Source organism: Bubalus bubalis, chromosome 20 (genome assembly GCF_019923935.1).
Source record: "Bubalus bubalis isolate 160015118507 breed Murrah chromosome 20, NDDB_SH_1, whole genome shotgun sequence".
NCBI lineage: Eukaryota > Metazoa > Chordata > Mammalia > Artiodactyla > Bovidae > Bubalus > Bubalus bubalis.
This window is the reverse complement of record NC_059176.1, coordinates 13058998-13073671: the sequence shown is the minus strand read 5'-3', so window position 1 is coordinate 13073671 and position 14674 is coordinate 13058998. Positions and strand designations below refer to the sequence as shown.

Sequence of the window (14674 nt, the reverse complement as noted above, 5' to 3'; positions counted from 1 at the left end):
GACGCCGCCCGCCACCAGGCCCGGCCCAGCCCAGGGGGCGCGGCTGCGGGGTCTTCGGAGGGCCCCCGGGGGTGGGGGTGGGGGGCTCCGGGCTGCGAGCCGCTGCCGAAAGGCTTTTGACAAAAAAAAAAAAAAAAAACCCTTGACCACCAAGGCCAACCTCTTCCTGAAAGCCCCGCTCGCTCCGATACAGGAAGTGGAGGGAGCGAGGGCCCCAGAGCGCGGCGGCGGCTGCGGCGGTGGCTTCCCGACTCGGCGCGGGGCTGGCGGCGGTGCCCTCCCGGGCCCTTCCCCAGGGCAGCAGCGGCAGGGGCATGCGGGCGCCCGGGCCCCCGCGGCCCGCGCCGCCCGGGGCCTGAGCCCCTGCCTTCACGGTCCCGGAGCTGCCGGCGGCATGATCCGACGAGCCGGGGCGCCCGAGCGCGCGGACCCCGTGGGGTAAGTGCGGAGCCGCGGTGCCCCCTTCTCCCTCGGTGTCCCAGGGCCCCTCTCGTTCCGCGTCCCTCCCGCCCCCGAGCGCTCGGAGCTCCGGAGTAGCCCGGCCGCAGGACTTCGGGGTGTTGGACTGAGACCGAACCCCTGGCCACGGCTCGGGCCGGTCCCCCCGGTACTGCGCGGAAGGGGGCGGCCCTGGTGCCTCTTCAGGACTCAAGACTTGGCGAAACTTTTAAACCCAGATGTCGCTCGCCGGAAAACCGGCCGGCACGTCCAGGGCTAGGTTGGTGGGTATCTAAGGGTCGTCTCTATCTGTCAGAGCCGAAGCGGAGGGGCTGTGTGATCGCGGCCCCCTCCCCAGGTTCTGGTCTCGCCTGAACTTCAGATGCGATCACCGCGGGCCGGGCCCCTCCAGCCTCTCGCGCCCGCCGCTTCGCCTGTGTCCCGCGCGCGTCCTCGGGTGCTGGCGCTCGGCCGCTCATGGGGCCGAGGACCCGGGTCCCCGTGAGTTTGGACACGCCCGCGGCCTAATAGCCCACCCGCCCGCCAAGACCGAGGACCCACCGGGATCCCCTCCCCCACCTCTCTTTTGGATTCCCGGACAGTGACCTTCGGACCGGCCTTTGCGAAGCCTGGGGCTTGGGGAGGGTCCAGGGCGCACGAACTGCGCGTGGCCTTAGGAATCCTCTACGGAAGGGAGGAGGCGCTGCTTGGAATGCGTGGAGCCAAACCGGTTTGGGAACCGGCGGCTTTCGGGAGGGGTCTCCAGCGTCTGGTTTCATGTCCCCCACCCCCATCTCGCACCCTTGGACTTCTGGACATTGCTTAGGGCTGCCCTCTGAAGTAGATTCTTTCGATCAGCCCAACCCAGCAGGCGCCCAGGGAAAGCTTCAGTGGGGTGAAGAGGTTCCTGTTCAGAGGCAAATTACTGGGCAAACCTCTTAGAACCTTTCTGGGGATTAAGGATGGTGGGCGCCCTGGGGGAAGCCAGGCTCGAGCGACTTCTGTGATGGACACCCAATTGCTGCCTGGCTTAGCTCTGTGACCTCAGCTCCGCGGGCCTCAGTTTTCCCCAGTGGTAAAACAAAGCGACGGGCTGTTCTCGGGCAGCCCCGAATTGGGGAGCAGCTGGAGGTAACTGGCCCTAGGCTAGTGGGGAGGGGTGTCTCAGAGGGACCGGAGAGCACTAGATCCGAATGCCTCCGCCCTCCCCCTCCCCCATTTCCGTCCTAGCCTGGATCCTTTCCCTTGGAAGTGGAAAGACAAATGTCATCCGCTGGAGGAACTGGAAATTTTGTTGGGGAGGGCGCCCCCCCAGAACCAAATATCTACCACATCCAGTACTGATGGGTGGACCTAGGAGGAGATTCCCAGGGAGGAAGGCGAGGTGAGGGGCCAGGGTCCCGAACTCGATGACTTCCCATAATTGTCCCAGGTTGACCTCTCCTTACCCACTTCCTCTTGCCTTTCTCTGTTTATTACTGGGTCAGTTATTAATACTTAACCTCTCTGTGCCTCATTACTTACCTAGAAAATGAAGATAAGTAATAATAACTACCCTTCAGAGTTGTTTTGAGGATTAAATGAGATAATGCATAAGAAGTTTTGCACCTGGGGTGGAGGGCAAACTTTTAATAGTTATTATTATTACGGCTATTATCATTTGTTGATAACCTCTGTTTGCCGATTGCTTAACTAGGATGGGATGGCCTTGGCCTCATCCGTAAAATGGGGGTAATAATAACACCTGCTTCTTAAGATTGTTATGAGGATTGGATAAGTTACTATTTAAGTAGCTATCCACAGGCAACCAAGGATTAACATACCAGTGCAAGCTTACTTTAAACTGTGTGGGGCCCATCCATCATAAATAGTAATTGAATATTGGTTTGTTGCTAAAAAAAAAAAAAAAAAAAAAAAGGTTGCTTTATTTAAGAGGATCTTTGGAGTTGGAAGAGTTCTGAGATAGTATCTCCTTTAACCTTGCACCCAGTACAGGAATCCCATTGACAATATTCCTGAAAGGTGCTTGCATACCTCCAGTGATGGGGAACTTACCACCACTGTGGTAGTCTTTCCAATAGATATCAGAGAAAATCTGCCTTCTTCTAACTTGTACCATTAGAAACCCTGTTCAGAGGGGCCCAATCCTTCTTCACTCAAATACTAGAAGGCAGTTCTCAGTCTCACCCAGGCATCCTCTGTCAGCCCCTGAGCTGCACATCTACCCGTGTTACAGTACCCAAAGATGATGAGGGGCAATCATTTATGACCCCTCACCCCCAGGCCACCCCCAGAGCCTGCCGACCACTCAGGGCTGGCTTCCAAGTCTTTAGCTGAGCTCAGCTTTCCACCCGGCTCCCAAAGCCCCCTCCTCCTCGCTGGCAGGAGATGGATGTCCAGACAGCTAGGGGAATGCCTCCCAACCCACACCCAGGGGCTCGGAGCGGGTGGCTTGGATGTCAGCCCCCTGGAACAGGAGTATGAGGATTTTGGCAAGCAAGCTCCGTCTGCTTCTTATTGGAAACACCGGCTGGGGAGAAGGAAAATGCAGACAGGCTGCCCAGTACTCTGGATGCAGACACTTCTCTTCCTCTATTCATTCAGTGTTCATTCCACAAGTAGTATCTGCATTAGATGGAGGAGGGGCCCAGCCTTAAAACGAGCCACTGCCGGCTTGCAGCTGACCTTCCCAGCAGGAAAGACAGAAAGTTAGGGTTAGGGGTATGGGAGCCCAGGGGAGCTGTTCTGGAGCAGGTGGTTAGGGAAGGCCGCTCCAAGAAAACCGTGTTTAGCCGAGACCTGAAGGAAGTGGGGAGAGTGAGTCAAGCCCCTGAGGGGTGGGGGGCTGGGGGTGGTGGTTGGTGTGTCTGACAAGGGGAGGCAAGGGAGGCTGGAGTGGAGTTGGAAAGAGGACAGAAAAAGGCTAGCCGGTGGGGTACAGGCTTTGGAGGGTGCTCTAGGTGAGAGGGGCCATGGGTGGGGTTCGCAGAGGGGTGACCTGACTTGTATTTGGATTGTATTGAGGACAGATTGTGGGGGGAATAGGGGCAGAAGCAGGGGGGCCCCTGTGGTGGCTGGGAGAGAGGGCTGGAGCCGGGGCAGTGGGCAGTGGAGACATGAGAAGCTGGAGCCCCAGGCTTCACTGGTGGGTTGGAGGTGAGGTGAGGCTGCTGAAGCTGTGACTGTCAGGCGACCAGACGCCGGACAGTGGCGGGGTCACTGGGGATGTGTGTGCTCAGAGCCCATACGCTTTCTCGTGTTTGATAAATTAAGGAGCTGTTTAAGATTTTATTTGAAAAAAGAGCCCACTCTTGGAAAAAACATGGCCATCACAGACCTCATCCAGTCCCCTCGTATGACAAGGAAACGGAGACCCAGAAAGAGGAAGTGACTTAACCCAAGATCAGGGGAGCTGGGCCCAGAACGTGGGACTCCTGAGCCTTGGGCCTGCAAGGGGTTGCCAGGGCAAGGCCCCAGGCTTGAGAGAGCCCCTCAGGTAGGGGTCCTGCCAAACGCCTCAAGGAGCCCCTCAACCACTTCCAGCGCTAAGGTGGGGGCTTTTCCTGGGTGAGGCCCACCCAGAACAGGATCCAGTGATGAATTCAGGGTCCTAGCTACCGCTCAGCTCGCTGACCCCGGTTTCTTTGCTGTCAGGGGCTAATGCTCCCAGATGGTCCTGGCTGGCCCTCAGCTGGGATGCCCACCCCCTTCCAGACCCTAAAAAAGACTCTGACCCACGGGAAGCAAATGATACCTCACCAGCTTAAGCAAAAGGTACCTTCCTTCACTTCAGGCCCTGAGAAACCCCAGTGCACCCCTGGGAAGTGGAAAGATACCCCTGGGAAGCACATAGGAGGGCAGGGAGTAGGGGTGCAGGGGCCGCTCAGGATGGGAGAGTCTCAGCACGTTTACCCCTGGCCCCCTTCCCATTATCCCTCCCACTTGACGGGCCTTATCCTGGGCCCGGGTCCCTATTTTGTCATCTTTACTGAGGCAGCAAGTGTTAAAATACAACGAGATCACCTGCATTTTAATCCAAGAGATCAGGAAATCAAGTCAGAAACCAACCAGGAATGGGCTTGATATTTGAAGGGAGCACCCACCCCCGGGCCCCCTCAGGTCTCCCGGGAGCTCCCTTTTACAGACAGGCATCTGGGCTGGCCTGCGGCGAACTCGTTGGCCTCCCAGCCATGGGCCAGAGCAGAGGGAAGGGAAGAACAGGTCCCAGACAACCACAAACACCGTCCTTCAGACCCGCTCACAGATTCCATCTGTCACGGTGAGATTCTGTCCTGAGAGTCGTCCCTCGGTTGTGTCATCCAGGCAGTGACACATAAGCGGAAGTGGGTGGGCAGCCGGGGAGGGGGTGGGGGCAGGGGCAGGTTCAGGGGAGAGAAGTGCCCGAGCCAAGGCTTTGAGGTGGGAAGTGTAGAGTGGGCCCGGGAGGGAAGGAATCTGCCCCCCAAGTTATCAGGCAGTGGGGTCGAAGGGAGCAGGGAAGGCCAGCTTTGGCCAGGGAGAGGTTGGCAGGAGTATGAAGAGGACTGCTCACGGCCCCATTCTTTGCCCAGGTTACTCTAGGGGTTCGGGGCACCTGTGTGCCTAGAAAGAGCCCAGTTATAGGGGAGGTGACCCAGAAAAGACCCAGGCCACCTCTGGATCACAAATAGACGTACATCTTTGCCGAAAGAATGGGGTCAGCTGGGTGTACAGGATCTGGGGGGACCCTGGCTGGTCAGGAAGGTTTGTGGTCCACTGAGAAGCTGGGAAAATGATGTGTTGTGTGTGTGTGTGCACGTGTGTATGTCTATCAGTCAAGGTTGCCAAATTATCTTTTCCAGGGCAGCACTGTTCCTTATTCTGAGATTAGGTCTTCTTGCTGTATTAAGCCTCCTTTCTTTTATGAAATGATTGGGCACATTGATGGTAGTTGTTAGTTTTTAATGTCTTTTTGGCAAAAGAAGAAGTTGCTGGAGGAAAGTCTGAGAAACACTGCTTGAGCTGCTTCAGTGGAATTTATCCATTTTGTTCCCCCTTCACCCCCTCTCCAGAAGGTCGGCCGGGTGATATGGCTCTTTGCTGATTTTGAAGATGCTTCAGGACCTGCATGCTAAGAACATCAGTAGGGCTGGAGGATATCCTAGGGTCCCATGCTGTTCTGGGGTTTGGGGTTTTTTCTAGGGAGTAAGTCCCTTACTCTCCCTGGGCCTCAGTTTCTCTACCTGAAAAATGAACTCAGTAATCTCTAAGACCCTGCTCTATCTGACTCAGTGATTCCCTGAATTACTGGCCAACACGCAGCAGAAGCTGGTATCCTGGAGTGATATGGGAGTGCCAGTTGGAGATGAGACAGCTCTTTCTTCCTCTGATGTTTCTTCTAAAACATACTTTCATAAGAAACAAAGACCCAGAAAGGAGACTTCTGGGTCATCACCCTGATCGAGTGCCTGGAAGAAAGTGTCTTTTCACTGGTGTGGGGTGATTTTTGAAAAACTCATTTTGAAAAAAAAGAAGTGTACTGGTTTGGGGAGCCCGCTTTGGGGAGAGGCCCCTGGCTTCCTGGTAGCACTGGCCGCCTGGTCAGTGAGTTGGGAAGGCTCCTTGGAGGGGCTTCTCTGAGTGTGAGTGGATGTGCACGAGTGGGCCCTGCTCTGGCCCGCTGGTGTGGGAGCCGTGGGGGTGCGGACGAGGTGGCAGGCGGCCTGGTGTCACGGGGTTCCTGGCTGGGAAGGCTGCTCCTGACAGGGTTTGAGAGGGGCATGGTCTGAGGAAGGACTCAGGATGGGGGGCTGGACAGGCCCTTCAGCTGAGGGAAGGGGCTTCCTGATAGGCAGGCCCAACCTCCCCACAGCATCCCCACTGTTGCCCCGACAGAGCCAGGCCGTCCGTGTGCAGGAGGGAGGGGGGCCCGAGGACACACACACACACACACACACAAACACACGCACACACATACACACACAGTTATACAGTGAAACCAGGCCTTTGCCTCCTTCCAGGGCGGCCTTAGAAGAAAGGAGGTGGGTGGGTACAGAGGAGGCCTTCCCTTAGCTGGGGTGTGTGTCTACAGGGCAGTGGGAGGGCCTTACTGACCCCATACCTGTGTGGCCGTCCACCTCAGGCCTTGGATAGAAGGATCTGGAAGCCGCTGGCATGACTGCTGCCTCTGTCTCTCCCCACCTGCCAGTGAGGCCCCCCAAGCAGCCGCACGCTGGTCCCGAGACTGGAACAGCCCTGGTGGTCAGGAGCTCCAAGAGTGGCAGCTGGGCTCCTTGTCCCATCTTGCCAGAAGCTCCTGGGGGTGCCCCTAGCTCAGTCTGTAAGTGTTTGAAGACCCACCCAGCCTGCTGTGAAATGTCGGTTCCCTTTTAGAAGAAACGGCCTCTGGAGCGGTTGTGGTCAAGGTCTGTTGTTGCCGTCTGTGCACGGCACCAGCGCTCGCTCGGGCCACATCCTATGGGGAAATGGCGCCCGCCCGAGGTCAAGGCCCCCTGCCTCCCCTACCTGGAGCCAGGCAGCCTGCGATTCCTCTAGAACCTGGCTCCACCCGCCAGCCTGGAGCCCTGGGAGGCTCAGGATTCCAGGAGAGGGAGCCGGGAGCAGTGAGAGGCTGCCCTAGAGGGGCTCTCCTAGGGGACACTTACCTCCATGAACGTGACCCCCATTTCATCACTGACTCTGGGATCTTTATCAAAGCCAAGAAGTTTTTATTCCCTAGTTAAGACATGGGACTTCAAATGCCAGACACCATCCCAACTCCTTGACTAACAACATTCAATACGAGGTGTTAGGGCTGATGAAAGGGCCTGTTTCCTTAAGGCAGAAAGAGAAGTAAGGGATATGGAAAGGGACAGCCCAGAAGAAGAAAAGGAGACCCCAGGGGTAGCAGAGATACATTCCCCTCCTGCACGGATTTTCCCAGGGCTGGGTTGTCCCTGGGTTAATAAATGTGCATCTTCATCCACCTCCAGGGACCAAAGAAGTAAAGGACTTTGCATCTGAAATTCACAATCTGATGATCTCTGGCTAAAGGAGAAAGCTCTCAAGAAGGAATACACTGGGGATTTCTTTCCCCACCCACAGTAGCCCCAACCCCCTTAATCTCAATCAGTGACAGAGATGGATACTGTACATTTCCCTGGGGATGCTGCGGTTCAAGGGCTTCCTAGGTGGTGCTAGCGGTAAAGAACCCACCAATGCAGGAGACATAAGAGATGCCGGTTTGATCCCTGGGTCAGGAAGAGCCCCTGGAGGAGGGCCTGGCAACCCGCTCCAGTATCTTGCCTGGAGAATCCCCAGGGACAGAGGAGCCTGGCGTCCTGGTGGGCTACAGTGCATAGAATCACCAAGAGTGAGATGACTGATGCAGCTTAGAACGCACACGTTGCGGTTCAAAGCAAAGACTTACCTCTCTATCAGTGGCACCTGATGAGAGCATTTGTTATGCTTGCTTCTTGCTATTCATGTCATTTTGACAGAGCAACTGTCTAAAATATATTTAGGGTTTTTTTCCCCCAGTGAAACCATTGGGGAAACCAGTGAAATCTCAGCCATTCTCACCCATCCATCCATGCAGCCAGCTCTCCATCTCTCCATCCCTTTATCTCTCCATCTGTTCCCCCACTACACCCATCCATTCAGCAAATATTGGTTGGACATCTAGGAGTTTTCAGTTCATCTACTTGGGAAAGTAAGTGAAATATGCACCTAATTGTAGGGCACTGTGTACAAAGGTGCTGAGGCTCTGTTACACTTGGCTGTGGTGAGCAGGAAGGACTCCCTGGCAGAGGTGGCATCTGGATTAGGTCTTGAAGGATAAATAGGAATTTTAAAAAAATTATTTATTTGTCTATTTATTTTCAGCTGTGCTGGGTCTTGGTTGTTTTGTGCAGGCTTTCTTCCGCTGTGATGAGCTGGGGCTGCTCTTTGTTGCGGAGCATGGGCTCTAGGGCATGTGAACTCGGTGGCCGCAGCTCCCAGGCTCTAGAGCACAGGCTCGGTAATTGTGTGCACGGGCTTAGCTGCTCCACCACATGTAGGATCCTCCCGGACCAGGGATCGAACCCGTGTCTCCGGCACTGGCAGGCAGATTTCTTTACCACCAAGCCACCAGGGAAGCCCTGGATGAATGGGATTTTAACTGAAATCGGAAAGGGTATCTTAGGAGAAAAGCACCAAGAGAGAAAGTAGAAAGGACAGGCTGTGTGTGGGAGCTCTGAAGAGCCTGGTTTGGGGACAGGGAAGAAGGGTTCTTTGCGCGATGGGCCTGGAAAGGGAGTCAGGGCCATTTGGCTGCAGGTGGAGGAGCTGAATTTGACCACAGGTCTGCTCTGCCTCTTAGAGCTGGGCAACCCCGGGCAAGTCACTGACCTGTACCTGCCAGGACACCTTCCTCTTCCTCCTCTCCAAGCAGAGTGATGATCCCTGCCTCACAGGGTGGTTACATGAGAGGATGTTCTTAGTTATTTGGGCTGTGAGACCAGGTAAGGGCTGCTGCCTGTCTGTGTATGGTGTGTGTGTGTGTGAGTGAGCCCGTGTGCACATGCATGCTGTTGATTTTCAAAACAATATTTTATATCTGAAAAAGCTCACACATAGACATAAAAAATACTAAAATGTAAAGCATCAAGCATGTCATTTTTTGAGGCTACACCCAGTCCAGCTGCATGTTTCTTTCGTGTGCATCTCTGGTCCATGGTTTTGAGCAATATGTATTTGTTAGTTTGTGTTCCTCTTTGTTTACTGAGTGTTATTTCCTGTACGTATTTCTGCATGCCGTATGTGGAGGTATGTTGCCTACCTATCATCTTTGACGACCTCATCATATTATGATCATATTAATGGTTGGAGTAGGTATAGACATATGTCACCTTTTTTCGAAGTTCCCTCTGTTTTAAATGAAACTCCTGAGAACTTTTATGGGTCTAGGGTTTGGAGACCATTTCATTGTCATCTGTCATCATCTTGGAGTATTTGAGTTCAGGGGTGAAGCAGAGCCTGTTGATTGGCCCCCTGAATTTTAGTTGGGTGTAAATTTTTAGCTAAACACGTCCCAATTTCCTTTCAGCTAGATGTGGCTATGAGATTAGGTTTGGACAGAAAAATATATGGGGAATAAGGTTTGCTTGGTGATGTCCTTAAAGGGAAGGCTGATGCCTTTCTATTTCCCTCTTTCCTCTTGGCTGGAATATAGACATAATGGCTGGACTTGAAGCACCCATTTTGGACTCTGGGGTGAATTTGAGAACGGAAGTTATGCAGAGTAGAGCAACAATATAATATATAAATATAGTAAGGCTCTCAGACATGTTGGTGTATCATCCCAGCCCTGTACTCAGATTTGTGTATGAGAGAGGAATACATATCTACCTTACTTAAATCACTATTGTTTAAAATTTTCTATCACAGACAAACTTAATCCTGACACACACAAAAATTTATCCCTTGCCACATGGAACCAGAGTATATGCCAGAAACGCTAAAGCTGCTTTTCAGGGCTACATGCAAGCCTTTATTTCCTAGTGGAGGTGAGAAGGAGGAAAAGGGGGAGAGGGGAGAGACGTTTTGCATAGACTAAGACTCTTAATTCAAGGACTACATTGCAAACTTGTTTTTCCCATTGGGTGTTTGTGAGTTTTAGATTTCACCAGAAGCTTCAGACTAGTTATTTTGGTTTAAGTTCTGACTCTCAAAGTTCGCGCTTTGACAAGGCTAAATACTGCTGAGCAAGGCAGCCATGTCTCTTCCCTCAGCCTCAGTTTCCTCATCTGTACTTTACTTTTTCCCAAATATGTTGGCTTTTAAAAAATATGTATTTACTGGCTGTGTTGGGTCTTAGTTGCAGCTCACAGATCTTTGGTCTTTGTTGCGGCATGCAGGATCTCTAGTTGAGGCATGTGGGATCTAGTTCCCTGACCAGGGACCAACCTCTGGGGCCCCTGCATCATTGGGAGCCCAGAGTCTTAGCCACTGGACCACCAGGGAAGCCCCCTTCATCTGCGCTTTAGATGGAGAAACTTCCTGCCTGTGCCGATGTTCTGAGATTGGTTCTCCGACCAAACCAGCACAAGAAAGGCTGGGGGCCTGCTCCGAACAGTGCTTGCTTGTATCCTTGATGGCTGCCACCATTCATTCATTCTTTTATTGCTTCTTTATTGAGCACTTACAGGTGCCAGGCTGGGTTTGTGCTGACCGCTGGCCACTAGAGGTCTGGGGTGGTCACCTCACTTCTCTGCTCAGCCTTGGGAAAGGTTTGCCCTGAGATGGCCAGGGCTGGCCTTCCCTTTCTAGGGGTAGCAAAGACCCATTTGGATCCTGTAAGACCCTGCTCTGAGCTGCCCTCCCACAGCCCAGGATCATGCTGTCCGTCTATCCCCAGGTATGGGGAGGCCTCGAGGGCCTTGGTCTAAGAGGCCACAGGTATCCTGGGATTGAGCAGGGTGGGCCGTCTTGAAAGGCTAGGCAATTGCCTTCGAAGTAGTTTGAAAGGCAGGCAGGTGGCTTCTTTCCACGAGCCAAAGTGGCCCCCATCCTTGGCCCTCTCATTGTCAGGCATCAGAGCTCAGTGTGGGTCTGGTGACCCCATAATCCAGCCCCTGCTCACAGATAAGGCTCAGAGAGGGGATGTGGTTGCCCCAAATTCTCACAGCTGGACCCAGGCTGTTTCCACGGCTCTGTGCAGGCGCCTAGGCTGCTCCTTCACATGAGGCCCTAGAGGTGGGGGGACAGTCACATCGGCCGTCACTGGCTGCCTCTCCCTCCAGCCTCTGGGTAGTGCTGAGCTCTTTCCTGCCTCAGGGACTAAGCATACACACCCCACCTCCAGCCTCCTGCAGAAGCCTTCCAGGCTCTCTAGCCTCTGGGGCTGTTGCGTACAATTGTGCAGGTTGCTCACTGCACAAAGGCACCTGCTGAGAGAGGAGCAAGGGGCCCCTGAAGTTTCACTCTCTTGCCAAGCCCTTTGTGATGTCAGGTGTGTGTACGGGGTGGAGGAGGGGTTGTCTGCATCCATGGGAAGCAAGAAGCATCTTTTCCTAATTTACACAGAGGTACCAGGACGCCGGTCAGCGAAGACCCATCAGCCCTGTCCGAGCCTCGCTTCTCACGCTGTCACGGTGTATTCTGTCTGTGGCCCCGCTAGACTGTAAGCTCTCAGGGCAGAGAGAGTGACTCCTCCTGACAGGTGTGGTTGCCAGATCCACACTGTCCTGGGCATAGAGTGCTTGACTCAGAGAACGCTCAAGCTAAGCAAGAGTAAGGGCTGGAGAGGAGTGTCCCACACAAGGCTTTGTTGAATGAATATATGGCAGGTTAATGCCCAGGAGAGAGGTGGGGAGGGATTGACCAGGATAGAGGGCCTCTGGGAGATGGGAAGGGGCCTGCCAGGAGCTTGCAGAGGAGGCTGTGGGCTATGCAAGCCTGAGCAGCAGAGTGAGGTGTGTGGCTGGGCAGGCCTTTGAGCTCAGCTCTGGGTGGGAGGCTTGAAGGTAGAGGCTGTGGCAGGAGAAACCTGAGCCATGCCTGGCCTGGTCCTGGCTCCACTCTGCAGGGCCAGGGCTGAACGGGCACAGTGTAGGTATTTGCCAAAGCCCCAGCTCCTCCCCAGCCCTTAGACCCCCATCCAGCCAAGCCTTGGAGCCCCTGTCTAGCCCACACGGCATTGGTCCGGCAGTTACCTGACAACTCACCCTTGTCCCAGGATCCCCAGTCTTGTGGGGCTGCAGGAGCGGCAGGCAATGCAATGCCCGAACGATGCAGGATGGTCCCCTGGAGTGCTGGGGTCCTCGGCTGGCTCAGGGGTGTCCCACACAGACTAGAGCACATCTGGGGGAGCTTTACCGGGGAGGTGAGAGCCAAACCGAGCTGAGTGACATCTGAGAGTTTCCCAGGTAGCCACCGGGGATGGGGGAACCAGCATGGCCTGGTTGTGGGTACCATGGCCCAGTGTGCCTGGTGTTTGCGCTGTGCGTGGACCAGAGGTGACCTGTGCGGGAACAGGGGACAAGACACCTGAGGCTCTTAGGCTGGAACCTGTAGACCCTGGAGACTGAGACAGTCTCGTCCCCCCATTTTTAAAGTTGGGCTGTCTATTGGTTTCCTAGGGCAGCTGTGATAAAGCAGCGCAAACTGGGTGGCTTACAACAATCAGAGTTTGTTCTCGCCGTTCTGGAGGCTGGTGTTCTGATCAAGGTGACGGCAAGGCTGTGCTCCCTCTGAGACTCTGGGTGGAATCTTCCTGCCTCTTCTTAGCTTCTGGTGGCCCTGGCGGTCCTTGGGGTCACTTCGCTTGCAGCTGCATCACTCCAGTCTCTGCCTGGTCACTGGGCCATGTCCTCCCTGTGTGTCTTCTTGTCGATCCTCTTCTTATAAGGACACCAGTCATGTCAACTTAGGGTCCCTCCTGCCCCATTCTAAAATGACCTCATCTTAACTTACATTGGAGCTTCCCAGGTGGCACTAATGGTAAAGAACCCATCTGCCAGTGCAGGACACCATAAGAGACGCAGGTTTGATCCCTGGGTCAGGAAGACCCCTGGAGGAGGGCATGGCAACCCACTCCAGTATTCTTGCCTGGAGAACCCCATGGACAGAGGAGCTTGGCGGGACACAGTCCATGGGACACGACTGAAGTGACTTAGCACGCACATCTTAACTTACAACGTTGGCAATGACCTAGTTCCAAATAAGGTCACATTCTGAGGTCTAAGGTGCTGGGGGTTAGGACTTCAACATGTCTTTCTAGGGATACAGTTCGACCCATAACAAGGTAGCATTTATATGGAGTAAGCCTCTTCTGTGAACTTTCCAATACATTCTGGTAAACATCGACTGTCAGGTAACCACTACCGCAGTCAAGATATAGAGCAGTTCCATCACCTTCCGAAGTTCCCCTGTGCCCTTTGTAGCCAGCCCCTCCCCCGCCCAAACCCTGGCATCATCACTCGTCTCCATCCATGAGTTTTGATGTTTCGAGAACTTCACACACATGCTGCCTTTGAGTCTGGCTTCTTTCACCTGGCTGAAGGCATTGGAGACCCATCTGTGTTGTGTGTCTCAGTATTACTTTCTTTTTATTGCTGAGTGTATTTCATTGTCTGCATGTATCACAGTTTGTTTATCACCCGCTGTGCCACATTTGGGTTGTTTCCAGTCTGGGGCAACTGCGAATAAAGCTGCTGCAAACATTTGTGCATAAGGTACAGGTTTTGTGCAGGAATCACATGGATTGCTTGCACTGGGCTGCTGTGTGAAGAAGGGCATGGGGTTTGGGCGAGAAGCACGTGGGGCAGAAGCTACTGTAGGGGTTGCGGTGAGCAGAGATGGAGGCCTGGACCAGGGTCTCAGCAATGGGGATGGGGAGACAGGGCGCCCCCAGAGTGTATCTCGGATGGAACCTGGTGGTGGGTTGGGTATGCATCATGAGGCAAGGAGGCTACCTTTATTACCTCCTGCCAGCCCGCACTGCACCTGCCCAGGAGAAGATGCCTGTTGTGGCCCAGCGTGGCTATCTGGATATGAGAACTTTGAGAGGGGAAGAGTACAGCTTAGCGGTTAGGCCATGGAGCAAACCGTCAAGGTTCCCATTCTGTTCTCCGCCTCAGTTTCCTCATCTGTAAAGTGGGGTAATAGTTCCGTACTCTTAGAGCTGCTGTTGTATTACATGAGTTAATGCATGTAAGGAGCTTGGACCGAGTTTGACACGTAGTAGGTGTTCAAGAAATGTGAACCATGTCCCATGGTCTTTGGAAAGGCCTCAGTGCCTACCCTCTTGTGCACTCCACTTGTCCCCAGTCTGTCCTGTCTTTCTGTGAGACCTTGAGCTGGCTCCTTGCCCTCTTTGACCATTGCTTCCTGCATTCATGCAATGTGGAGGCACAGAGCCCCCACTGTGTGCCAGGCTCTGTGCGAAGCAGCATGTGGCCCAGCAGCCTCCCACATTAGGTACTTCATGAAGACTTGGCTGTGGGTCCTGCTCACGATACTGTCAGGGGAGGCTGGTGAGAGGCTCTCAGGACACAGGTTTGGGGACTGCCAGAGGCTCCCGTGCAGCTCCTACAAATACCGTCTTCCCCCTTTCCCCCCCAAATCTGTTCTCTGCTCCTGACAGGAACTGCCCATGGTGGCAGCTGGGGAAGCCTCAGCAGCTACGGCGGGGTGCCAGGTGGGGCCCTGGCCTGGGCTCCAGGGCAAGAGGTATGCTGGGTCCCAGTTCAGATGACGCAGCAGCTCGCTCCCA

General features: G+C 54.3%; 1 protein-coding gene across 1 annotated transcript in view; it reads left to right on the top strand.

Moving 5' to 3' along the window:
* Positions 1-258: 258 nt before the first annotated feature.
* Positions 259-14674, top strand: part of RIN3 (Ras and Rab interactor 3) — a 136412-nt gene continuing 121996 nt past the window's right edge. Inside the window, exon 1 of the mRNA XM_025271502.2 lies at positions 259-438. Within this exon, the coding sequence (XP_025127287.1) occupies positions 395-438 (44 nt within the window). The 5' untranslated portion in view covers positions 259-394. The remainder of the gene's footprint in view (positions 439-14674) is intronic.